This window comes from Melanostigma gelatinosum (assembly GCF_949748355.1).
Source record: "Melanostigma gelatinosum genome assembly, chromosome: 8".
NCBI classification, from domain to species: domain Eukaryota; kingdom Metazoa; phylum Chordata; class Actinopteri; order Perciformes; family Zoarcidae; genus Melanostigma; species Melanostigma gelatinosum.
In genome coordinates this window covers 4,846,042-4,873,347 of record NC_136641.1, presented here as the reverse complement: position 1 = coordinate 4,873,347, position 27,306 = coordinate 4,846,042, and the positions used below count along the sequence as shown (strand labels likewise).

The window sequence follows — 27,306 nt, the reverse complement described above, 5'->3', positions numbered from 1 at the left end:
AGAAAGTTTTGAGTGCTGTTAATAAAAGCTGATAATATGTCACTTGATTAGGCTTAATATTATATCTAGCCAGGCGCCAACCTTCAGTTCTGTCGAGTGAAGCCAATGCAGAAATGTCTTACACTTGCATTCTCTCTACTGACCACCAGGGGGTGACTCCTCTGGTTGTATAAAAGTCTATGAGAAAATGACTCTACTTCTCTCTTGATTTATTACCTCAGTAAACATTGTAAACATGAGTTTATGTCTCAATCTCTAGTTTCAAGTCTTCTTCAATACAGCATGATGTTCATTTAGTACATTATGATCCATTTAGAGTCAAACAGACCATAAAGCAGGGGATGCTTTAGGGCGGGCTTACTGTGATTAACAGGTCGCTGCCGCTACCAGAGCCGTACATCGTCTCTACGTCACTCCTCCGCATTCCAAATATGGGAACTTCTGTTTATTGGTTGCAAAAAAAAAAAAAAACATAATCCAAGATGGCGACGTCAAAATCTGCGAACTCAAGGCTTCAAAACATCAGTCCACAAACCAATGGGTGACGTCACGATGACTACGTCCACTTCTTATACACAGTCTATGTATTTTGCATCGATGTTCTCATCTTACAAGCAAGAAAGCTTAGATGTGTACATTCCAAAACGTCAAACGTTGATGACTGACCGAATGCCAAATGAGGTAGCCAGCATACGATTGAGGGACACGAGTCATGAGCCACGAGTCTCCGTGCAACTCCCAACCTGACATACGCTTGTTAGAGGGGGATGTAGTGTCAGTAGCTGAGTAGTGTATTAACTCTTGAATGTAAAAGTATTGAAATGGATCCCATATGATTTGAGTATAATGCGTACATTTCATCACCACTGCTCACACATTGAGCTGTGCTTTCATATAATATAATATAATACAATAGCAATTGGCAAGTCTCAAAGGTGTTTAAATATTCTTTACATTGCAGAGCAAAGAAGTTGGAATCCAGATGCAGGATGAGCTGCTGAAGGTCACCACTGAAATGCAGACGGTGAGCGTGTCGATATTGTCGTCTTTGCGTGCTATCATGACAAATGCATACAATGCTGATGTGGATGTCTCCACTATGTGTGCTACTGAAGGCTCTGAAGACGTACAACCTGTACCACATGGACTGTCTGACAGCCGAGGGGAAGCTGAAGGAAGCCGAGCGGTTGGAGGAGAGACACACCGGCAAGTCAGCCGAGCTCGGCCCCGGCCCATTGGGAGGGCAGAGGCGGAGCTCCGTCAAGAAGATGGAGAGATTGATGGAGAAAGTGAGTGTGTGTGTTGGCGTGTGTGTGTGAGTCACAGGAAGTCTTGAACTGGGGTTTTTTTCTCTCCCACAGAACAAACCCGTTCCTGTTGTTTTGTCTGAGTGTGTCAAAACGTAACTTACTTCTGTAAATGCATGTCTCTTTTAGGTGTGTGTTGTGAGTGAGATGGGGCATGTCGCGGTCGTCTGTGTTCTTACCTTCGCTCACTTTCCTCGTGTGTGTTTGTGCGTGCACAGAGGCACGGCAGAGTGCAGGAGAACCAGCTGAAGTGCACCAAGGCTCGTAACGACTACCTGCTGAATCTTGCGGCAGCCAACGCAGCCATGAACAAGTACTACCTGCAGGACATCAGCACGCTCATCGACGTGAGAAACATGAGATTTGCGTTGTGCGATTGTCTGTGTGTGCCATTTGGTGGTTTAGAGCTACCCAATTGTGCCACTCTCTCCTGTTATTATCTGAAGAAAGTAGATCTATTATGGAGAGAAAGAATAGTTTCTCTCTTTGTCCCACAATCACCACAATTAAAAACAATTCTTTCTCCCTTTCCCTCTCTGTTTTTACCTCTCTTCTCCATCATTTCCTGTCTTCCTCTCCTACCTCCCCTCCATTCCCGTTTCCTCCTCCCTTTTTCGCCCTACCTCACCGCCCCCTTCCATCCCCTCCTCCCCCGCTCCTGGCAGTGCTGCGACCTGGGTTTCCATCTGTCCGTGGAGAGGGTGATGAAGTGCTACCTGACCAGCAGGGGGCGCATCCAGAAGACGGAGGAGATGGGTCTTAAGCAGCTGGAGGCTGCCGTGACGTCCCTGGACCAGGGTGGAGACAGAGATGCGTTGCTGCAGCAACACGACGCCGCCTTCTGTCTGCCGTTCAGATTCAGCTACCACCCGCACGAGGGAGACCAGGTGGAGAAAAATAATTGCTGCGCAGCACTCACAGACTGGAGGGGACAACAGGGGACGCAGCAAAACCACCTGAAGACTAAAACCACCTAAAAAGAAAAAAGCTTTATAGATATATCTGTAAGCTTTATTTACAATGTATTCATGGCTTTACCTTGCCGCCAGACTCTCCGACGTGGAACTGAAGCCGTTTTATCATCTATGACAGACGTCATTGACAAAAACAGGTATTTTTACCTCGCAGAACACAGAAGTTGCTGGTCTGCCGCTGCCCCGACTGGTTAGTTTGTTTGTCTTATTGTGTGACTTTGGTGAATCCGAGCTCATCCTTTGAAACACCAAAGTCACACAACTACACAAAGAAACTGACCGATCGACCCAGCGGTACACCAGCAACTCCCGCGTTCTGCGAGGTAAACTTACTGTTATTGAATGGAGTCTTTGGGCTTCAGTTCAGAGGGTTGTCTGCCGGCAAGGTGTTGAAAATAGTCTAAATGTAGCGTACACTTAAACTAATATTGATTTTTTTACAATCCCGCACAAAATAATCTAAGCTATCCGTCTCTAACTCGTTGGTGTTTGTGAAGTTGACCAGAAATGAATCCCACCCTCTGCCCCTCCCATCACAACGTCCCAGTGGTTTGAACTTGGAAGAGTATTTTATGTTTTATTTTTGTATTTCAGGTGTGCGAGGTGAGTGCGGAGAGCCAGGTGAGATACGAGCTGGAGACCAGGTTCCAGCAGCTTCAGTCTCGACTCGCTGCCGTTACCTTGGAAACAGAGGAGGTCAGCAGAATTATTCTCACCGCCTGTTTTTTTCAGCCATGAACCTTGACGAAAAAGTTGTATCTCGGAAACAAATGAAGCAATCGACATTTCTCTCCCTTTCTCAGGTCAGTAAAACGCTGAAAGCCACACTCGCAGCCCTGCTGGAAAATATGTGTGAAAGCGACTGTAACCCCTCCCCCGACGTGCCCAGCAGCCTATTGCATGAGCTGCCTGGAGGAAACACCGCCCCAAAACTTGCCCTCGCCAAGCGTCGAGCCAATCAGCAGGAGACAGAGACCTACTACTTTACAGTGAGTCACTGCAGTTGGCTAAAGGTGGACATGGGTTGGGAGATCATTTGAATGCTTGTAGTATTAATACCATTTCTATGGGATTCCACCCTGACAATGATTCATTTCTCATTTGCTTTGACACAACCCTTGAATGAGAATTAGAATTCCCCAAACACCGTTTGAGTTTGTCAAATCCAGAGTTCTCAAATAAAAGCGTTTTTCTTTCCCTTTGGCTTGATCCAGTCTGTTCGTTCTGGTGTCATGTGACTTGTTGCTGGGAGACAACGGTGGAAACGTGTGTGAGAGTCGGAGAGAGAGGAGCGCCGTGTTGTCAGAGATTGTTGTGTAGGAGAACAGACAGCGTTGCTTTGTGTTCTCGAAAAGGTCTTCAACGTCATGGCTGAATGTTGAGCTGATTTCTACAATGTGGATGTGACGCGAGATTTCAGAACGAGACTTCTCTTTGAGAGAGACTTTGTTGGACACAATAACAAACAAACCAGATCAAGCTAAAAGGTGAAGAAAACGGTTTTGTTTCTCCATCGGGTTCTTTCCATAATGTTGTCAAGCCACTTAGAATAACAGTATGAGCCATTATGAGTCATTGGTACATCTATGGTGAGAAGTTGCCCGATATGATTACATTGCAGCCAGTTTAGCGGCTGCAGCGTTGTCACTCAACATCGGATCAATGTGAATCCTTGTTTGTCCCCATTAGTCCCCAGAAAATCCAGGGTCCAGGTAGAAAACATACTGCTACCCTTTAAGCAACACTAGAGGGGAATATCATCTTGTTGGTGGCGAGCTGCTCATTGATGAATGTGTTTACACTTGACACATGAGTTTGGAAAAAGAAAATGTCTGAAAAAGTGTTGAATTTTAACGTAGTTTCAGAAACTGTGTTGAAGCGGTCGAGGGAAAACTGTAATACTTTGTTCTGTTTTTTGTCTCAGAAAGTGAAAGACTTCCTCATCAGCAGTTCTCTGACCTTCAAACTTCAAGCCAAACACGACCTTCTACAAGATGCCATACAGAAAGGTACCGTTTGAATCTGTGATCGGTTTTTACAAATAAAGCCAGTGCACTGCACTGATGTGGCACTGCGCTATAATGCCGTCAGACTCGTCGGTTTGAAAAGATAAATATCAAAATCGTTCCAGCACAACGAGAAAAAATGTTCTTTTACGGTTTCTAAATCTGGTGACTACATTACCTACAATGCAACTGGTGCGGCCAACAGAGATTTGAGTCTGTTGTGCTCGTGACCTTTAGCCACAACCCAGACTTCTGTGAAACAGATGCGGAAGTGTCTTAAAACTTGCATTCTCTCTACTGACCAGCAGGGGGCGACTCCTCTGGTTGTATAGAAGTCTATGAGAAAATGACTCTACTTCTCTCTTGATTTATTACCTCAGTAAACATTGTAAACATGAGTTTATGGTCTCAATCTCGAGTGTCAAATCTTCTTCAATACAGCATGATGTCCATTTCGTAAATTATGATCCATTTAGAGTCAAACAGACCATAAAGCAGAGTATGCTTTAGGGCGGGCCTACTGTGATTGACAGGTTGCTACCAGAGCCGTATCTTAAGACCTGTAGACAGACTTGTTGACCCTGAACCAGACCTCACTCTCTTGCCTGTTTTCTCTCTCTTTCTTCCAGCTGAGTCTGTCGACAGTGACCCCTCCAGGTAAACCGTGTCTTCACGTAGCTTGAAATAAAGCCAGTGTGACTGAGAGAGGTGTAGAGGCAAGGAGGTAGCAGAGAGGACAAGGAGGAAAGGAAGAGACTCCCAAACTGGAACCACAAATGCCATTTTGGCCAATTCTTCCTATTATGTAAAACAAAAAAAAGAGGGGGGAGGGGGGTGTGAAGTGTAGTGTAACTAATAATAACCGTTAGCAAATCACTGCATGTAAGATGTAAAATGGCATTATGCATTTTATTATTGTTATATTTCCCAGAATGCAATGTGCTCGGTCAGTGCGCATTCGGAAGTCCAGACCTGTTTCCCAATTCTGCCACACACTCTTCACCACAGACATACTCTCCTACATACAGGTAACACACTCACACACACACACACACACACATGCACACACACACATGCAAATAAGACAAATAAATAAACATCCCCTGTCTTTACCTCATTTTTGATTGGCTTGCTGCTCTGCACTGCTGTTCAACCCTCAGAAGGGAATGATTTAGTAAATCGTGTCACACCGAACCAGAGGAATTGGCGGGGGCTTCTTGCAGCACATGCACGCGGTGTGCCTTCATGTGCATGGTGATGCTTATAGTTTATTGCTGTCTTTTTTCTCCTTTAAATCCACTACCCCCCCCCCCCCCCCCCCACTCCTCCTCCTTTTTTATCTCTTCCTCTCTTGTGGAGGGGATTAAAATGCACTGGCCTCTTTGTTGCCTCCTCTCTCGGCTCCTCTTCTGAGAGCGCCTGTGCTTGTTGTGCGCCTCTTCTAAATCTCTATTCCCCCTTATTTCCCACTCTGCCTTTTTCTGATCCGTGCTTTTTTCCCCCCTCTCTCTCTCTCTCTCTGTCTCCTCTTTGCCGCGCTTGGCTCGGCTCGGTTACAGGAGAAGAAGGAGAATGTCTCGGACACAGGTAGCGAACCCCAACTGTGACCACTTAGAGGCCCTGGATTTGTTTTCTGGGAACGTTGGGTTTAGCAACCTTGGGGGGGGGGTTACGTTCTGCAGTTAAAAAGGAATAGTTTGTCATTTTGGGAGACATGCGTTTTTTTTGCCGAAAGTTAGATAAGAAGAATGACAGCACTCTCACATCTGATAAATAAGCAGTTTAGTTTAGCTCAGCACAAAGACTGTAAGAATATATTAGATTCAAGGTTTTTTATTTTCATCAGAAAATACTTTCAACATCCATTAAAAACTTCTCTGTAAAAACCTTCAGAATATAGAAAGGAATGAAAGTGGAAAGTTTGGTGGATGTAGGGGCTGCTGAAGTGGAGACTTCTGGTTCAGATTCTGAGAAAAAACTCATTTTGAGAAAACGGCCTTTTACTGTAAAATTACATATTTTGCAAGACTTAAAACAGGGTAAATAAAGTGATGAAAGGATATCACCAGGACATTTCCTCACTTGATTACTTACATAATTGTTTTATATGCAAATGAGGCACGACCTAATGGTATTTTACCTGAATGTGTTTTTGGATGTTTTATTTCTACTAGTCTGAAACAAGACAAATTATGGAAGCAAAATAGCCCAAAATCTCCAATTGCATCAGTGCATGATAAATTATGTTTTTGCCTGTAAATACCTCGCCCAGTGTTTCCCAAACTTATTGTCTGGGAATTTTAGAAACTCCTGTTTAAGCACCGTTTCCCTTGCATCGTATCTTCCTTTCTTGCTGTTACGCCTGTTGATTATTACGTTGACCTTGCCTTCGTCTTTATCGCCATCTCCATCCGCGCTCTCATCTCTCCTTCTCTACTCATCTTCTGTCTCCAGAGCTCTGGGCAGCAGATTCCTGTGGTGGTTGAGAGCTGCATCCGTTTCATCAACCTTCACGGTGAGTCCGTCTTTATGATGAAGCAATGAGTTATGTTGAGAGAGCTTTGGACACACAGAATGAGAAGGTGGAAGCACTTGATTTGTGTATCCGTGATCAATCCTGTATGTTATGTCCTGTATGAAACATCGTGCATCTACGAACATGCAATGTGTTGTGTGTCTCAGGCCTCCACCATGAGGGGATATTCAGAGTTCCTGGGTCACAGAGGGAGGTTAACCACATCAGAGATGCATTTGAGAGAGGTAAGTGAGCTTCTGAAATTGCATCACGTTTTCCTCTGATGGAGAAAACTTAATTTTTATTATGATTTGTATCACGTTTCCGTGTTATTCGTCTTTTTGTTGTTGTTCTGCAATCCTTTTTTAAGCACGAAAAAAAGTGTACACAAGTGTCTACGTTAACGCATTCAAGTGACTAACATTCTTTTAAACTCCCCGTAGGAGAGGATCCTCTGTCGGACAGTGAGTGTGACCTGGACTCTGTGGCCGGTGTGTTGAAGCTTTACTTCAGGGGCCTTGAGCCTCCTCTCTTCCCTTACGACAGCTACTCTCAGCTGCTGGAGTGTGTCCGTAAGTCCCCCGTATACGACCTCGATGTCTGTGTGTGTGTTTCTTTTGGTTACTCGGTTATTTAGGCTGCATAGTCTACCTCCATTTAGCTGATCCGCCTCCTCATGTACACTCCTACCTTTCTGCAAATGAATAATCCTGCTAATTATGATTGAGCTTGAGACGGGTCTGATTCCAGCCGCGGAGCCCCTCGTGGATCATTAGTTTAATAACAATAATGTCAGGAAGTAAAGTGACATTTTTTTATCAACCTGACAAAATTACGTTCTTGTGGAAAGAAAAGAAAAGGCAACACTGTAACTTATTTACATTGTATTAGAATGTAACTTCTTTACATTCTAATGGCATGTAAAGAAGCTACAGTGTATAGACACCAATGAACACCCATTAACGACTGACTAGTTTTCTTTTTCAGCCAAGCAACTTCATCGTCCTGTTAGTGTCAGTCAAATCAGTGGCTATGCTGTCTTAAGTACGATTTAACTATTTTTTAAATAAAAAATTGTAACATTGTTTGTGACTTTAATGAAACATGTGGGACAAACTTAACAAAGCTAGCTAGCTTGCTAGCTTTACAAAGCTAGTCCGCTATTGAACATCCGTTGATGGTTATAATGTAATAATGTCCTCACATAGCCAACACAAGATACCTATTAACTATAAGTGTCAAAGCATATGAATAAAACTCTTGTTTGCGTTAATTTTTTTGTGTGTTTTTACGATAAAGTACGCGCGGTAGGCCTACATGGATGAGACATGGATGAGACAGGAATTAGCGTTAGCTAGCTGGCCCACCCCTCGTCTCTCCGCCTCACTGCGCGCCATTGGAAGGTCCCATTCTTGTACCCACAGAGCCAATCAAAGCGGTCGTCGTTCTGTTTACAACCGCGAAATCGGCGGTTCGTACCTCGTCTCCTCCAGTCCATGTCAAAGTGTCCTTGGGCAAGACACTTGACCCCAAGTTGCTCCTGATGTGCAGGTGGCACCTTGCGCGGTAGCCTCTGCCATCAGTGCATGAAAGTGTGTGTGTGAATGGGTGAAAAAATGGCCCAGCGCTTTGACTGGTCGGAAGACTAGAAAGGCGCGATACAAATTCAAGTCCATTTGCCATTCAATTTAAATTCTTAGCTGGGGACACCACTGAGACGTACTTATTTGAACCCAAACCACCATGTTTTTTCGAAACCTAACTAAACAGGTTCTGCAGGGGCCGATTGCTCGTGTTGCTGGATGCACAAATCCAAAATGAACTTTCCGTAAGATATAATACGACCTGTTGTATGAGGATACGTCGCTGACGCTCCAAGCACAAAGTTACTTGGTGAGGCAATTCTCCCCTGCAAAATACTGACTGTTGATGCAAGATGGTGCAACGTCTCCTGTCTACCGGTGCATCTCACTGTCTTGTTTGCACTGTCTCTGTTTCGCTCTCTCTCACTGCCTCCGTTATTCCTGTAGGCCCAATTCTGTTTTCCAAAAACAGAAAATCTGAGTCAGAATCAGCACACCTAATCAGGGTTGTGAACCTGCCCGCTGGTTGTTTACTCCCCATAAATGCTTGTGTTTCCCGTCAGCTGCATACTAAATCAACCTAGCCATTGCAACCTCAGTAGTGTAAGTACTTGCTTTAAGTCTGAACTTTGAGGGGTTTATGCATGTGACACGGTTTCTAACAGCTGCGGGCATGGAGAGACTGCGACTGCAACAAACACAAGCTGAATCTTTACTCATCCTGCTCCTCTCCTCTCTATCATGATCAGAAATCGAGGAGGTGACGGAGAAAGATGCCCAGATTAAGGTGATCATCTCCACCTTCCCGCGGCCTCTCCTCATCGTGATGCGCTACCTTTTCGCTTTCCTCAATCAGTAAGCTACAACGTCACCCAGTGTGGGATATTCTATCACATGCACTCCCTGCTATGGTCATAAAAGTTTACAAATAAAACAATCAGATTTTTTCCAGTGTGACTCAGTACAGTGACGAGAACATGATGCAGCCCTACAACCTGGCCGTTTGCTTCGGTCCGAGCCTGCTGAGGGGGTTGGACTCCGATGACGCCGTTGCCAGGCAGCCGCAGGTCAATGATCTTGTCAAAACCATGATCCTCCAGCATGACATCATCTACCCCAGCCAATCAGAGCTGCCGGGCCCCGTCTACGAGAAGCACATGACTCTGGAGCAGGAGTACTGGTGAGAGATGAGTCGTCATTGATGTGGTATTTGTTGTGATGAAATGCCAATGCAACATCATTTGTTGCAAATATTCGGCCAAAAGCTTCATACCCCACTAGTGACAACATTTAGGAAAATCATCTGACAAGTCAAAAATATAATTGAATCAATAATGAATGTTTATTGTTAAATAATTAAAATGGAGGCCAACAGAATTCTGATTGATAAAATAAATTACAACATCAATAAAAAAAGTATTATTATTTTAGCTGGCAAAGTGCTAAGGCTAAAAGTGTTAGCTAGCTAATGCTATTTCAATTTAGCAACTGATAGTAGCAAGACAAATATTAAAAGCGTTTTGCTTTTCAACTAACAGATTGCAGGTTAAAGAAAAATTCGGAAGCTTTTTATTTCTTTATATTCTAGATTCATTTTTTTCGTTATGTTCTTGACTTGTTTAATAACCTTATGCAACATTTAGTCAGTTTCGGGGCTTGGTACGAAAATGGTCTTGATGTATTTTGGTCAAATCTGGTTGAATGGTTGAATTAATCTAACGATGTGATTAAACCGGCTTCCATTATTCACATTTAAACAGAATGTCACCTCCACTCATCTCTGTCTTCTTATCATAAACGAATGACTGGGCAACAGCCTCACGTTGCCCAGAGCTTTGTTGGTCATGTCAGAGTTTAAGACAAAGATGGTTCCAAGCTTCCCCCCCTTGCCCCTCTTTTCATGGCTCATCCTCTTGAAACAGAATTTCACACCATGCTAGTGTAAAGACAGCTCAATACTATTGAGCTGATTGCTCACTACTGAAAACAAAGCCCGTCCATGGTGTCCATAGAAACCTCTAACACGCCAAAATCAGCTCTTGAGTAATTCCTGAATATTTATATGTATTAAACTTTTTGACATTTGACAGAGCATCATCAGTGATTTGAAGGTGTTAGTTGTCATTTGAGAAATCTCACAGCAGTGTGAAATATTATGTGACATTTCATGAGCGGTTGAAAGTCGAACACAACAGGAACTGTGCAGTGACCACAGACTTTGGGTCTTCTGCTTGTCCGCAGTGAACCAATCACAGAGGAGGGAGACGGAGAGACCGAGCATCTGCCCAGTGAGGACGGTGAGGATATACAGTGCACACACGCACACACACACACACACACGCACCAGAGGCCGGATTCCATTAAACATAGGCTATGCATCACTCCCTATACTTCACATAAATGTACAACAAAGATTTAAGATTAGGATTCGTAAGAATACATGTGTTGGGCCTAAGCTGATTGTAACCCTGCATGTGTGTGCAGAGTGGGAGGCGGTGGCTATGTTTGACTACACGGCGAGATCTCCAGCAGAGCTGTCCTTCAAGCAAGGGGAGCTTCTCATCCTTCACAGCAAGGCCTCCTGTGATTGGTGGAGAGGCGAAGTGGGAGGGGCTAAGGGTCTCATCCCTCACAAGTACATCAGCGTGCTGGAAGGGTGAGTGACATTTCCACTTCACAACCGTTCACCGACCACTAGGGCTGGGCGATAAATCGATTTAATCGATTAATTCGAATGTGTGCTTTAAGGCGATGTGTTTTATTGAAAATCGAGAAAATCGCCCCCACCCTCCCCCCCCCGTTGGGTTCCCGTAGTTGAGTGCGCGCGCATTGTTTACAAACGAAAACAATGGCGGCCAGCAGTGAAGCTCTCGTTCTTAAGAGAGGGAAGAATGTGTCTTCGGTGGTCTGGAAATGGTTCGGGTTCGTGTCATCTGACACAGAACAAACAGCCTCAAACAGAGGCATGCCGCCGAGTGGGAGAAGCGTTGCACCCTGAGGAGGGAGCAGGACCGCGGGAGCACAAGCGACGCTGTCTTCCTGGCAAAAAATATTTAGAAAAAACATGCACTACTGTTTAATACTGTTGGTTATGTTGTGAATGCACTTGATTTTGTTTACATGCACTTATTTACTGTGCAAAATATGTTATGTTGATGTTAGATCAGATGTTGCACTTTTGAAAATGTGAATGTTAAAGGGTCACATACATTTTATTTCATGCTGTGTTTGTATCAGTGTATTCAGTTAGAAAAGCTTACTGTAAAAAGTTACATTTGCACAGTTGTTTACAATGGAAGGCTACTATTTAATGCCATTTAATGTTATGTTTAATTTAATTTGATATTTAAATGATTCAGGGAAACAAAAGAGTGACCAAATACTTTTTGTATACTACAGGCACCTTTCTACAATGTTCAGGTTTTGTTTGCACTTTATTTTTATCAACCTACGAGGGAAAATCATCACAAAATAAAATAAAAAATTGTTTTCAACAGCTTCTGTCATCTGCAAAAATTTGTGGGGGAAAAAAATCGATTTAAATCGTGAATCGGATTTTTTGTAAAAAAATCGGAGATTTTTTTTTTAGGCCATATCGCCCAGCCCTACCGACCACTGTGGGACTCATCCAGAACAGCTGCCAAGACGACCTTCCTTTATGACAGGCAGTGGCTCTTGAAGTGGATTTCGGAGGCCTCGATCCCAATTTGAGACACTACATTTCATTTGAGTCTTGGAAGAAGACTGTGTTTGCCTCTCAGACCAGAGTCTGAATTAGAAATTTCCATCAATTTGGGTCGGATCTCGCTTCTTCGCCCTACATGCAGATAACACGTCACACCATTTTTGTTCGCAAAGACCTGGTGCATTGTTTTTAACCGGCGGAACTTACACATTCATTCAAATCAACGTAGTCAGATGGTTAGAGGCGCGCCGGCCATTTTCATGTCTACCGTTGCCATTGTGACCATTGTAACAACAGACTGTATATAAGAAGTGAACATAGTCATCGTGACGTCACCTATTGCTTTATGGACTGCTGTTTTGAAGCCTCAAGTTCTGTGATTTCGCTGCGGCCATCTTGGATTGCGGCCGTCGCCATGTTGTTTTTTTGCAACCAATGAACAGAAGTTACCATATTTGGAATGTGGAGGAGTGACGTAGAGACGCCGTATACGTCTCTGGTAGCGGCAGAGGCCTGTCAATCACAGTAAGCCCGCCCTAAAGCATAATCTGTTCATGGTCTATTTGACTCTAAAATGGACCATAATTTACTAAATGAACATCATGCTGTATTGAAGAAGACTTGAAGAGATTGAGACCATGAACTCATGTTTACAATGTTTACTGAGGTAATAAATCAAGAGAGAAGTAGAGTCATTTCCTCATAGACTTCTATACAACCAGAGGAGTCGCCCCCTGCTGGTCAGTAGAGAGAATGCAGGTTTTAAGACACTTCTGCATTGGCTTCACTCGGCAGAACCGGAGGCAGTCCACAGACCAGTGGGCGAGGTCAGGAAGACTACGTCCACTTCTTATATACAGTCTATGAGTTGTACAGAGAAAGAGCAGGTTGCATAAACAAGGGGTGGACAAATTAACAAAGATAGTGTTTTTGAAGAGTTGTTACATTGCATTTTCTTTGGCATTATTTTGTCCACTCGCTATAGATTTCTGTCTCATCTTCAAAATTTTCTGTGTAAAAATCTGGTCACGTTTAATATCACTCCTGCTCCCACCTACGGTTATTCTGTCACTCAACCCATATCCCATATTTCTCGTAGTGAACTATCTTCTGAGTGTCCCTCTTCTTCTCCTCCCTCAGATCAGAGCGAGGGAAAAGAGAGGACAGAGGAGGCGGAGGCAGCACTGGAAACCTGACAGCAGACGATCTACAGACTGAGAACACAACCCGGTACACACACACACACACACACACTCACACAAAGACAGAAATACTCACCTTCTCATTATTGCACACGGTCTCACACACACGAGCAAACTCACATAGATGCACACAAGTATTTGCAAAGTTTCTGTGCGTGTCTCGACAGGATGCGGGTGAACAGCGACAGCGCTTCGTTGCCTGGGAGACAGAGAGGAAGCGAGGGGAGCCCCGGTCAAAAGCCGCCAACCTCTCCTGCTGCGCGACACCTGCCAGTGTAAGACTGACATGCACTGACATGTACTTGAAAGCAGCTGTGAGCAATGTTTTTAATGGACAATGGATCGTATGACTACGTATATTTAAAGGGGTCGCTCGTATCGGCGAACCCACAGGCAATCATCAGCTGACTCCGCGGTTCAGCTCAGCTGTATGTGTCTGTTTAGTGTCTTTCAGCGCACTGTTTTGTTGCTTTAACGACTCACAACTCGACTGCTTTGGTTCACCCTCACCACGTCCTTTTCAGTGTCGTTTTTCAGTGAAAAGGCTTTGATGAACCCGCTGTACGCTACCTACCCAGCATCACCACACAGCGGTCAGACCAAAGTTAGGGCTTAGCTGGTGAACAAAGCGTCGAGCATTGATGCAGCTAAAAGAGCCAGGTATTTCCCTCAGGGGCTGGTGGAGACCCAAACACAGCTAAAAGAGGGACAGAACAACGGCTCATGGTATCGACTGAAGTCGATAATACGTCAGTGTTGTGGTCACAGCTTGTTTCCGCCGCCCACAAGTGACCAAAAAATCAATTGTTGCAGGTTTAGAATCAAAGGGCGTCAATGGAAATCAGACATACCAGCTAATAATAGGCACCCTAACAACAGTCCTGCACACAGCATCAACACGAGATGGGCGGCAGCGGTAAGCTCAGTTTGTACTCGACCTGGTATACTCGTGCGGTGAAGGTGGCCGCGGCGCTTGGTCGGGCACCTTTGATTTATTGTAACTTGGCGCACACGATGACGTGACTGTCACAAATAGTTCAAACAGACACTACAGAAACACTATGGTGGAGGTTGATTCATGGCTTTTTGCCGGTTGCACCTACAGTCTATGGGCATATCTATGAGTTACACTCGTTGTCTGTTTGCTTCCTCACAGTTTATTTTGTTTGTTTGCCCTCTGGCATTTTTCGGAGACGAATGCGGCGCACAGCGCAGAGCATAGACGCCTCCGTGCATGCTCAGAGCTCGTGCTATGGCGCCAAGCGCGAGGATAAACAAAGCTTTAGTCTTGCCAAGTTGCCAATTAAGCTGCTACAGAGGAACACATACAGGGAAAGACATTCTGCATTCAAGTTTTGACTGAAATGTGAACAGTTGCCATGATCTGATGTGAATTATCTTTGTAGTGTGTAGTGTTCTCTCTCCAAAACATGAAACATGGCTCAGATCAGATCTTCAGTAACCTCCATCCGTCGTCACTCGTGGTTTTGTCTAACCCGTGTTGCCGCTTGTCTTTTAGGTCTCAGGAGCGAAGGCACACTTTGGACACTGTGAGACAGGGCGCCTTCAGACCCACAGACAAACCTCCGTTTGGTCAGGCGGACAGACCAGCAGCCGACAAGGTTGGTGGTTCGTCCTGGGCTCTGCAGGCTGACACGTCACACCCGTGAAGCCCTCGAATCTTGAGAAAGCGTAGATTCTGTCGGCCCTAGTTTTGCTCTCAAAACCTTTGTATTCAGGGTCCAGCAGCCTGGAAACTAGCCATGTGGTGCAATGAATTGCTACCAGGGGACTTCTCCGTTCAGAGGAGAGACATTTCAATTTATCTATTTACATTGACCGAAATGAAAAGTTTCAGAGAAAAAATACAATTCGGGTCTGATTCAAGAACAGCTTCTTCTTCTGTGAAACAGGTAGGAAAACGTTTTTGACAGGTGAATTAAAAAAAATCCAGGATACTCAAAGCATTCATGTTTTCTTCCAGTTGAGTTTTTATTTACATCACAACAACAAACGCTTTTTTTTACCTGTTTTTAATTTATAAACACAGGAGAGAAGCAATCTCGATCAGACTTTTTCTTTTATCTCACTTGCCTCTCAGGGCTTCCGTAAAACAAGATCATAAGACATCTCAAACAATGCTTAATACCAGAAAAGAAAAGAAAAAAGCAGTTTGTATGGTTTGCATGAATGCAGTGATGTGTGTGTCAGTAAAACAGCACTGAAACGTGTGCTAATGAGAGCTCTGTGTATTCTGAGGACTAAGAGCTCAGCGAGTCAGCTCGGCTCTTTGTCTTTGCACATTGAAACTGTTGTGACGGTTGAGCCAAAGGCCATGATTCTAAATAAGAGAAATACTTGAAAATAAATGCTTTAATGCTACATTTTCGTTATCCTCCATGTGTCTCCCCCTAACTGTTTGCCTCACCCCCTCTCTCTCCCTCCCTCTCAGGACATAATCAGCCGTCAGATGAACTCCGTGTTCAAGGAGCTCCTGTCTCGCCAGCCTGCCGTGCCGACATCCGCCCTCGCCGCCACTGCTCCCTCCTCCTCCTCCTCCTCCTCCTCCTCCTCCTCCTCTCTTCCTCAAGCTGCCCCCACTGCCAAAAAAGTCGGATTCGGCCTCAGAGGACGGGCCCTTTTCAGGCCGATGGACTAAGGGAGGGGGAGAGGTTGGAATTGCTGATTCATTGTTTGACGTTGATTATGCTGATACATTTGGTGAAGATGTTGATTTATTTTTTATTGACTCGTGTATGATATTTGCGTCGCTGCCATCTCATAGTGCCACTAGTGTCGGTGCCGTGTTACTGTGCGTCCAGTGTGTCTGTTCTCCAGCTGCTTTTTCGTTCAGGTCGGTTTTTTGTTCTCCAGGCTTTTGTGATCTTTTCTTTTTCTTTTTGGAGAATCAGGGATGTGACATCACCATGACTTTTTAAAGCGGTTGCCATGATACTTCGAGCAGCAACAAAGTACTTAAGCTGCCCCCTAGTGGCAGGTTGTGAGATCAGCTCTCCCCTGATGATGTTTGCTTCATTGAAAATAACAGAAAACTGATCCGGGGGCCTGAGTGCCTTCACGTCTTTCACTCTTATTCCACCTGAAGAGATCCAGTAGGGTTGAGCTCTGCGTATTATGTTAATAAAAAGTCAATGTTCAAGAATAAATAAGACAATATGCAATGAATAAGCATCTATGAATAAACTATGTAAAATTAGGAAATTATCCAGAATTTTATGGAATAATTAAAGACATTTTTAAAATGCTATTTCACCATTTATTCATTTTTTATAAAAACTTAATTTGATTGGATATCATTTATAATGGACATGTTTGTATCAAAAGGGTCTGCTTTTCCCGATGACGCTTTTGTGTCATTTAGAGTTTCATTTCATAAAGTCCCGTTTTATAATTTCATGTCTTTCATGACTTTTCACGACGGGCCAATGCAATCTATAAAAATCGGATATTTCATCACTTATGATGACATAACATTTCATTGTAATGATAAGAATAATGTCTTAGTCATGATATCACAGATGATTGTTTTATTTGTATATCTTACACAGTTTATTCATGTGTATACTTATATCACAATGATTTATTTATTTAATACTGGACATTTTGGCGCCCCATAGATGTTAGCAGTTCGGTCAGTACTTTATAGCAGCATGCAGCGTTAGCACACACACACACACACAAAGACAGAAAACATATCCCCTTCATATGTGATACATGGCCTGATACGCAGGCCAAAACTCAGGGCTTTTCGCAGAGTTAGAGCCGGGCTAACTCAGGTTTGGCTTCGAAAGGAACAAGTACGATTTTCTACACTCAGGGCTTTGGTTGACTCGCTCCTCAACTGGAAACATGTGCCCTACAGCCTCAAGAGCCAAAAAACGGGCCCCACACCAGAGAGGATTCAGTGACTTCCTCTGGTTTAAACTGTGAATGCAACGGGCGACATTTCTGTCGCCACTTTGGAAACTCTTGTCTCATCCATCCACACATTTTGGCCCCGCTCTGGATAGATCTATAGCACCGTCCACAGGTCTCCTTGTTTCAGGATGTTTGCAGTGAGGTGTACATTTACTTTGTTCTCATGGCATCGCCCCTCTGTCGTGTTTCAGTATTGGAAACAGAAGTTGAATCCTTTTTTTAAAATCGATTCTGCCTCTGTGATTAAAACACCCTGTTCTTCTGGATCACTGTTTGATAATGTCACTAAATTGACTGTGTCCAATTGTATATGTGGTTAAAAAAGAAACTAAATTCAATAAAGATGATAAAGAGATGAATGATCAAGGGTTGTCGTGTATTTAAACAGCTTTAACGACTGTATTCCAGGTTCATATATTCATGTTGTTATTTTAAACATGTGCAAGGTACAGTGAGTAGGGAGGCCGTGCCACTGCCATTCATAAACATACCTTGTCAGCTGATACCAATGCCAATATCAACATTGTCTGTTAATTGCTTGATAATCATGCATACAAGCTATTCAAATTGATGTTTTAATTTTAAACAAATGTGGAAAATGTTTAGAGAAAAACCAAATATTTTGCGGACCCCCTGTTGAAGACCTCTGGTTTAGGACTTAAGAACAGGTGAAGAAAAAGGTTTTACCTGGATCATCTTTCCTTATTTCCTGTTTCCTTTCTTTCCATCTCTGAAACAGGTGAAGAAAAAAAAGTTAAATGAAGTTTTGAATATTTTTTGCTTATTTTCTTCCTTAAAACCAGATGAAATCATTTTTTGGTGTTGGTGATGTAATACTCATTTGGGACACACTGCTAGTGTGCAGCACGTTCTAAATAGGACAAAAAGCATGTTTTAATTTCTCCATGCACTCTAAACACAAGGTACATGTGTGCTGGCAAGTTATGTAACACCATTGACATGTCTTTCATTTGACTAGAAATACATTTTTCATCTCTTTCAACTCTTAAAAATGATCTTGGCAAAACTTTTTTGTACAGCAACGTCCATCTTTTTCAAACATGCAGGAACTTGGAATGATTGTTCTGGCAAACCTGTTCATGAACACAGGAGAGAAAACGATTGAGATCAGACTCAGATAATAGATCACCAGAATATGTTTTTATCTCACTGGCCTCACTGGGCTTCTGTATCCAGAGGACCAAAATAGGCAATGAATGCTGGGCACAGCACCGTCAAATCCCCCAGTGAGCCAGCCCTAAGTGCTCCTGCATCTGAGTGAAGTTACAACTTCTTTGAGTGAAGTTAAACTAAAACCAAGTCAGTCATGAATGGAACGCTAAATTGGATTCAATACTCAAGAGTTTGTTCATTATCTCAATCGAGTTCAGTTGCAACAGAGCTGGGGATGATTCCTCAACTTTCTTTTTGTAACTCCAGTTCATTACTACGCGTGACTTGGAACACAGCTGAACTTAATTAACGCCAACGAGCTGCAGGTGCCCAGTTGCAATGTAAGTTGTCGCGTTGAACCAGGTCGCAAAGTAAAGCCAATGTGGAAGTTCCTTAAACGTGCATTCTCTCTACTGGCCGGTTGCAAAAGAAGTCTGGTTGTATAGAAGTCTATGAGAGAATGATTCTACTTCTCTCTTGATTTATTACCTCAGTAAACATTGTAAACATGAGTTCATGGTCTCAATCTCCAGTTTCAAGTCTTCTTCAATACAGCATGATGCTCATTTAGTACATTATGATCCATTTAGAGTCACATAGAATAAAGCAGAGTATGCTTTAGGGCGGGGCTTCCTGTGATTAACAGGTCGCTCCCGGTGTGGGAGTTGTAGTGCTTTCCTTTTAGAACTTTCCCGTTTCACAGTGTGTTGTCAGCTCATGAAATGAAATTGTAACATTATGGTCTCCTGAAAAGGTCTTACTCAGCGTTCTGTTCTCCTTAGCTCCACCCTCTCGTGTCACCTCTGGTTGCAAAAAAACAATATGGCGACGGCCAAATCGCAGAAGTCGAGGCATCAAAACGGCAGTCCACAAACCAGTGGACAACGTCACAGTGACTACTTCTTATACAGTCCGTGGTTTGATCTGATGATGCTCAGGGCAGTGATTGCATGTTGGGAGCACGCTGATGTTAAATATGAGGAATCTCAAGATAATTAATAACGTTTGAAAATAAGAAAATATAGATTTATTTTGTCTGACTTCTCTCAACTCTTTGCTTCTTCATTACGAAATACGAGCAAGTTTTGCCCACTTTCTTAAAACTCTTCAAATGACACAATCTAAGAAGGGAACACGCACTCTGATTTGAGCTGCTCGAGAGTCAGAGACATGCAATGCAACCTTGGACAACAAGGCCGAGGTGTGACGAGTAGAGATAGTAAAAAGGTTTGGGAGTGTTTATTCTCAGTGAATGGATTTTGGTGAAGATCTTGCCGAGACAAAGCTACACTGTAAGTGCAAGGAGATCGATTATTTTCAGAAAAAAGCAAATATTGAAATAAATATACTTCCAAGTGACCTACCTGTTAATCAATAAAAACATGGTCCAACAATATAAAACATAGGTTTGAACCACGAGGTCATTTCACATCTTGACTGTTATGGAGTAAGTCAGTATTTTAGAGCAGCATGCAGCGTTAGCTATATACACACACAAAAGAAGTACGGCTGGATAAGTCTGAGTCTGAATTGACACTTGTTTCCTGTATTGTTGGAGTGCATGTTTGATTGTTTTAAATTTCTGTTTGACGACGGCACCCGAGTGCTGTAAGGCGATCTTTCCGGGCCCAACCGCTCCTCCTAAAATAACCCCTTCCACCCAACACACACACACACACACACACACACACACACACACGGAATAAGAAGCACTGAAACACATTCGCACTTCTGGTGTGTGTGTGTGTGTGTGTGTGTGTGTGTGTGTGTGTGTGTGTGTGTGTGTGTGTGTGTGTGTGTGTGTGTGTGTGTCTGTGCCTATGAGCTCTCATGAGCCAGCTCAGCTCTGAGGGACATTTGTGATTAAGCGGTTGAACTGATCTCATTGACATTCCAGATTAGCACTCTCTGCAGGGCTCCCCTACCTTGTCTCTCTGCTAGGGCCTCTGTCACTGATACAGGATTAAGATAGCACTTTGAGAAAGGTAAGTCAGACACAAGATTCATCGTTTCTACTGCTGCCGACCCTGTTGTAGGTCTGCTGCGATGAGGGTATGAGTTGCAAATACAGTTTTACACCTTCGGTTCATGCACATTTTGTATAAAATCTGATACATGTGATTTGATTAAAAGTCTTTCATGCAAGCTGTAAAAGACTTTGAACCATGTCTCAAGATGAAAATAACACAATTCAGCTTTTAAAACGACCAGCAGCTATTTACAGACTTTGGTATGGCTTCTTTTTTGGGGGGCTAAAGAACAGGTGGCAGCGCTCGGCTCACTGCTACATGCCTGCTGCAGGAGTGTATTTGTGTATGTGTGTGTGTGTGTGTGTGTGTGTGTGTGTGTGTGTGTGTGTGTGTGTGTGTGTGTGTGCATTGGTATGAATGTCTGTATGTCAATGTCAGACAAGACCAGGAGAGGGCGACTGCAGGTTTGCCCATGTGTCGAATTGTTTGTGCCTCCATCTATCTTCGTGTGAAAACAAACGTGTGCCTCTCTCTTCCCTCGGGCGAGGATGATGATGGTGAGCAACGACTGCCTGGTGGAGTGTAAGATTGATGATGACAGCGATGAAGAACAGATAAACACGCCTCCTCCTCCCCCGGAGTTTGCGTCCAAAGCCCCAACCCCAGCGCCTGAGCCTCCGACCCCTCCCACGGCCCCTGCCACGCCCAGGCCCACGCCAACCCTTCCTGTCAACAGGGACCCATATGGCATCAACCAGCACCTAAAGGTTCGCTTCCCCCTTTTCCACCCTCTCTCTATTTTGTATTCCAGAGCCGTGTTCGCAGTCGGTTTGATGGATAATAATATATCAAATAATAATTTCTCATCCCCCTCTGCTGCTTTCACGTGTGGTGCAGTCTCAACGAAAATAACATCCACAAGGTATAGGACGTCTCTGCAAGAAGCTTACGACAACTCGTATTTACGTCTTTTTTGTTAGGTGGCGAGCTCTGGTGGCCGTCGTAATTATTTTAAGTTGTGTACTATGTTACTACGTTAGTACGTATGTAACTACGTTAGTACGGATGTAGCTATGTTAGTACGTATGTAGCTATGTTGGTACGTAACCATGTCATGTACTGCGTCACGTAACGTGATAACTACCGGTATGTCACAAACATGCTTACGTAACCAACGTACACCCAAACCACGATCTTTCCCCTAAATGTAACCCAGTAGCTCCGTTTCACAATGACAAGCAAGTGTTTAAAATTGCGAACGTTTCACAATGTTAATGTCATATCTATGTTGCTTTGGGAGTCGTCGGCAAACGATGTACTCTGTCGTCTAGGTATGGGGACGTGTTGGGTGTACCCCAGGGTTCCATTTTAGGCCCTATTTTATTTAGATTATATCTGCTTTGACTGGAGACTCTTTTTAGAAGATTTAGATCATCCCTTATTGTTGCTAAGTTCATGAAAAGCTGTTTTATTTTCCCTTAACACCAAGCAAAACACATGATGTTCAGTCACTTCTAAGTTCTCTTGAAGATGTCAATGGCCAACATTTTAAGATAGAGGTCTTAATCCCCAGTTGCATAGATTTCACTAGTTGTGTCGGCAAATTCCTTGGGCCTCTGTCCCGGAAATTATTGCAGTTCAGCAAGATAATCTTCACAAATGAAGACCACTTTTATGATTTTTGAAGCGTGAATGACATAGCCAGAAGTAAAAAAGCTAACCAATAGCTAGCCAATAAACAAACTCCACCACGGTCGTCAACAAAAATCTTCAAAATGAACGAGAAGGATAATATATATTGACGTAGAGCAAAACGTTAAATCTCTTGTGCCAAAAAGAACTTCAGTCAACACTTACTCCATGAATAAACTGACTTGACTCGACACTCTCGTCCCTTGTCTGTAGGTGGAGGTCAGTGACGTGCTGGCGGAGCCGGCCACACCTCACAGCATAGACCAAGTGTGGCTTTACAGTGTCGCTGGCTTCGAGACAACTCGTATCTGGACGTACCGCTGCCTCTCCTTGCTGCTTGCCGTGCCCTTCGCTCTCCTATGTGGTATTTTCCTGGCCATTCTCGCCTGTCTACACGTCTGGTACGCTGGTGCAGTAAAAATGCCCCGTGATATCATGTACATCAGTGTCTCTGAGACGGTCAAATGCTCACTCATTCATCAAATACAGTAAATGCAGAATAGAACTATCGTTGCTCAGTGGCTCCCAATGCTTTTTGGCTTGTGACCCCTGACGTAAAGCAACACCTACTTGCAGTTGTATATGGCTAAAGGTTATGAACAAAATTAGATCATTTGTGTTTAAACTGACAGTACGACTTGACTTGCCTTGAATGATTACATTTTGTACTAAATATATACAGCTGAGATTTCTATGTTGCACATATTAGGTAAAAACATTTTGAACATCTATGTTATTACTGGCATCGTTCATCAGGCAGCAGTACCTAAACCGGCCCCACAAAGAGTTTAGGAGAAGTTTATTACAACTTCTCATCGCCTTGTTGACCTTGATTTTGCTGGGATCAAGTTAAATGCCCTCCTTTTCAAAATAGTCAGCGACGTATTTCTCCTGATCTGCAGGGGTTCTGACATGTCCAGGGTAGCCCGAGGCCTCCTGTTTACATTTCAGAAATGTCTTGACCCCAAAACAGAGTATCTGTTGTGCTGGGGAAATGCCACACTTCATCAATGGACACAATCTGCTGTCTGTCTCTGTCACTGTGTGTACATGCACTTGTCTGGTTCAACTCTTTAGCACACTTGCTGCACAGAGGGAACATGAGTTTGTTGTGACAGCGGTAGGGCAGGACAGGATGGTACAAGCCTTTAGAGGGGAGCACAGTGCACTTTACAAACCCAAAATAATTATCGATAGAATCAAAATCCTTTAAGATAATCTACGGATGGCCAACCGGGTACTGCTTTGTGGCCTGAACAGTCGGATACAGACTTGTAAAGTCGTGGTATCTGACTTTTTCATCATCACCAACCTGATGGTGTAACTTCATGAATGAATGAATTTTATTTATAGAGCGCTTTTCACAGACATAACATCACAAAGTGCTTAACAGAGCAGACATTTAAAAGCATAAGAAACACAATGTGACCCTAGGGTCAATAAATTACATACACGACATACATTACATATCCAAAAAATAAAAAATAAAATAAAAAATAATAAAAAATTAAATTAAAATTAAATTAAAATGTAAAACATATTTTAAGAGCAGGTCTAGGACATGGGTTTACTTTTTACTCAAACGGCAGCCTAAACAGGTGGGTTTTGAGCTGGTTCTTAAAAGCATTCACAGTATCTGCGAGGCGCAGAGTTGCAGGCAGAGCATTCCAGAGCCTCGGGGCCACTGCCTCAAAGGCTCGGTCACCACGGGTCTTAAATCGTGTGCGTGGGACTGACAGAAGACCTAGAGCATTTGACCTGAGAGTGCGGGCGGGTGAATAGGGGCGAAGTAGATCAGCTACATAAGTAGGAGCCTGACCATGAAGTGCTCTGTAAGTGATGGTGAGAATTTGGAAGTGTATCCTAGATGCTACAGGGAGCCAGTGGAGAGATCGGAGTACGGGGGTGATGTGAGACCGTCAATTTGTCCTGGTGAGTAATCTGGCGGCAGCGTTTTGGATGACCTGCAGACGGTTAAGAGCAGATACACTGAGTGATGTAAAAAGTGAGTTACAGTAGTCAATGCGAGAGGAGATAAATGTGTGTATGATCATTTCTAATTCAGGTGTTGATACTACAGATCTCAGTTTACTGATATTTCTTAGATGGAAGAAACATGACCTGGACAGCAGCTTAACATGAGGGTCAAATGACATGGATCGATCAAAGAAAATCCCAAGATTGCGCAGGTTGCAATGGGAAGCAGAGGAGAGAGGACTAATAATCTGCCTGATCATGGGGACAAACTCCTCTGGAGCAATAACTAGGACCTCCGTCTTAGAGTCGTTGAGTTGTAAGCAGTTTTCTGCCGTCCAGTCTCTGATGGCATTGACAAAGTCCAGGAGCCTAGTTAATGTGAATGCCTCGCTGGGTTTGAATGACAGATGGAGTTGGATATCATCTGCATATAAATGATAGGACACATTATAACTTTTTATAATCGGCCCCAAAGGTAACAGATAAAGGGAAAATAACAGAGGCCCCAGAACCGAGCCCTGCGGTACACCACAAGACAGTGGAGAGGTAACAGACACAAAATCATCCACAGAGACATTGAAACTTCGGTCATTGAGGTAAGATGTAAACCAGTCTAACGCTGGTTTACATCCCATAGCATTTGTACGACCGCCAAAGAGTGCATTTCTGGGGTCGAGGCGTTCTGTATGTAGACATGAATGTCTGCACACTCTGGCTGTACTTCTTTAATGATGTCCACTCACACTCCCACATCACAACAACACGCAGACGATATTGATTTTGCAAGGCGTATATTTTGGCCCTGCTGATGATGCACATGTATCACGGACTCCGTAACATCACGGTCAAACCCGCTCAAAGCACACAATTCAATCAGTTCTGGTTGTGATGACAAAACAGTGTCTGGTAACACTGTATCTCCCAGGCTAAGAAACAAATCATATAGCTCAGGGGGGCTGTCTACATCACGGTCAATCCCGCTCAAAGCACACAATTCAATCAGATCTGGTTGTGGTAACAATGTATCTTCTAAGCTAAGAAACAAATCATACAGCCCAGGGGGGCTGTCTACATCGGCACCAACCTGTGCAGGTGCAATAGTCACAGGGGTATCGATACACCTATCATCAGCGCCAATACATTGCTCAAACGCAAACTGTACAATATCAAACAGCAATTCCGCGAGTGGCGAAAGTGTGTCGTACTCACTGCAGTCTGGGGTTGTCAGGTCGTACCGTCTTTCACCTGCTGAAACCCCGTGGCATCCTCTGCCCTCCTTGTGTTTGTGGATTACACTCCGCCGCTCTGCCCTCCTTGTGGTCTACGGATTCCACTCCGCCGCTCTACCCGCCTTGTGGTAAACGGACTACACTCGCCGTCAAGCTGCCAGCCCTCCGGTGTCGAGCCACGGGACTCACACCGTCGATCTGGCTACTCTCTGGTATCGAGCCACGGGACTTCACGGCGTCAACCCACCAGCCCTCCGGTGTCGAGCCACCGGCCTCACACCGTCGATCTGCCGCTCGGGTGTCGGACCACGGGCTCCACACCTGCACGCACAGTCTAAATAAAACCTGTTACTATTCACTTCTGTCTCCTGTGGTCTTGCGTTTGGGTCCTACCTGTGAACTCCCGTGACATCCTCAGCGTGGATGAGCGCTTCCACTGCTATGGGTAGCAGCTACACCTTCCCAACGGATCGACCCGGGTCGTGGATCGTATGGCCGAGTCCTCTCAGTCAGCACCCTGATGAAACAAAATAATATATATCTATCTATCTATCCTGGGCTGCGGTGCGTTGATAGCTACAAGTATTTACAGGGTATGAAATGAATATTCTCTTGTGGTAAAAGAACAAAATAGCTTTACAGACAAGGGTCATTACTCACTAGTTTTCAATCTCTTGGGTTTCGGAATAGAAGGACTTCTGGCGTTTTTTCACTGTTGCCCTGTTTGGTCGCGGAGACGATTGAAAATCGTCTGAGTCTGTCCAGCCACAAGAAATCAACATAAATGGAAGTAATTTTACGTCGATGTGAGCCTACATCACTAGGCCAAATTGCCAACGTGAACTAGTTTGGAACCTCCCAGTTTATTTTCCAAGGGGTGTTGTCAATGGGAGGCGTAGCAAGAAACCAGCAGCCATGTCTGTCTGTGTCGATGGCCAATCACAGTACAGTGTGCCAAGATCAGATGGTATTTTATGAGTTTGTAATCTGCACTCTTATTTACCGCTGCATCTAACAGAGAAAACAAAGCTTTCAGATTTATCTGGTTCCCTGACAAATCGAATGCAGAATTTTCTTTCAAAACTGTGTAAATTACAGTATTTCTTTAATGTGTCTGAATGTTCCGGTTGTTAAAACAGTTGAGCATTTTAGAAATCACGTTAATTGACTATCTTGCCGAGAATCATGAGAAGATTGATACCACTCTCAGATATTACAGTAATAGTAATATGAAGCTACAGCCAACAGGTGATTAGCTTAGCACAAAGACTCAAACCAGCTACCCTGGCTTTGTCCAAAGGTAACAAAAGCCACCTACCAGCACCTCTAAAGCTCACGAGTTGACACATTATATCTCATTTGTTGAATCTCTACAAACATTAGTTGAAGATGGAGTCTTGTTATCACCGTGAGGTTTGCTCAGCAACCAGCAGAAATCGAGTCATGGGTTAACAATCTGCATGTTTTGCACCAGAAGCATTACCTGGTCAGGGATTTGCGACCTACAGTCAAATGAATTAACTTATGCATGCTACGCTCGCTGCTCCCTACCTGACCTTAGGCGACAAGGGCCTCACTGTAATTTACACTCCTTCAAAATAATGAGTAATAAATCGGTATCTTAACTCCTCTGTATGTCCTGACACTAGATTCCTTTGAACAATTCTCGCCCTCTCTCGCTCTAGGTTTGTGGTGCCTTGCCTACAGCTGAGCAACACCTTCCTTCCATGCCTACGGTCCCTGTGTATGTGTGCTGTGAATGCTTTCATCGCTCCCTTCTGTACGTCTCTCGCTCTCTGCTGCAGTCAATTCACCGTTTCACTGTCGCACAGGGACTGGCATCAAGTGAGAGACAAAGTGACTGTATGAATGTGAGACATGACGAGTGATATCGAGTGAGTGAGTTAGTGAGTGAGTGAGAGAAATTATTGTCTTTTATTGTGATTTTTAATTGGCATAGTTCTGCAGACTGTGAATGCCATTTGAAATGTTTTCTATATAAAGCCAATTCTTACAATTATTTGTATTATTATGATTATTACTGTTGTTGTTGT

General features: G+C 43.8%; 2 protein-coding genes across 2 annotated transcripts in view; both read left to right on the top strand.

The window, feature by feature from the left end:
• Positions 1-17,570, top strand: part of arhgap4b (Rho GTPase activating protein 4b) — a 31,602-nt gene extending 14,032 nt beyond the window's left edge. The window contains exons 5-24 of the mRNA XM_079272909.1: positions 962-1,024; positions 1,116-1,289; positions 1,526-1,654; positions 1,973-2,194; positions 2,876-2,977; positions 3,085-3,270; positions 4,206-4,290; positions 4,917-4,944; positions 5,219-5,315; positions 6,742-6,802; positions 6,970-7,047; positions 7,246-7,374; positions 9,135-9,240; positions 9,338-9,565; positions 10,627-10,682; positions 10,870-11,041; positions 13,211-13,300; positions 13,440-13,547; positions 14,792-14,894; positions 15,725-17,570. Of these exons, the coding sequence (XP_079129035.1) occupies positions 962-1,024; positions 1,116-1,289; positions 1,526-1,654; positions 1,973-2,194; positions 2,876-2,977; positions 3,085-3,270; positions 4,206-4,290; positions 4,917-4,944; positions 5,219-5,315; positions 6,742-6,802; positions 6,970-7,047; positions 7,246-7,374; positions 9,135-9,240; positions 9,338-9,565; positions 10,627-10,682; positions 10,870-11,041; positions 13,211-13,300; positions 13,440-13,547; positions 14,792-14,894; positions 15,725-15,931 (2,424 nt within the window). The 3' untranslated portion in view covers positions 15,932-17,570. The remainder of the gene's footprint in view (positions 1-961; positions 1,025-1,115; positions 1,290-1,525; positions 1,655-1,972; positions 2,195-2,875; positions 2,978-3,084; positions 3,271-4,205; positions 4,291-4,916; positions 4,945-5,218; positions 5,316-6,741; positions 6,803-6,969; positions 7,048-7,245; positions 7,375-9,134; positions 9,241-9,337; positions 9,566-10,626; positions 10,683-10,869; positions 11,042-13,210; positions 13,301-13,439; positions 13,548-14,791; positions 14,895-15,724) is intronic.
• A 2,681-nt stretch (positions 17,571-20,251) lies between these two features.
• cav4b (caveolin 4b) lies at positions 20,252-27,121 on the top strand (the record flags this gene model as incomplete). The annotated part of the gene is made up of 4 exons (XM_079272862.1): positions 20,252-20,369; positions 20,902-21,121; positions 22,260-22,447; positions 26,938-27,121. Exons 2-4 carry the CDS (start codon positions 20,903-20,905, stop codon positions 27,119-27,121), a joined length of 591 nt encoding a protein of 196 aa, XP_079128988.1. The 5' UTR covers positions 20,252-20,369; position 20,902.
• Between the last annotated feature and the right edge of the window lie 185 nt (positions 27,122-27,306).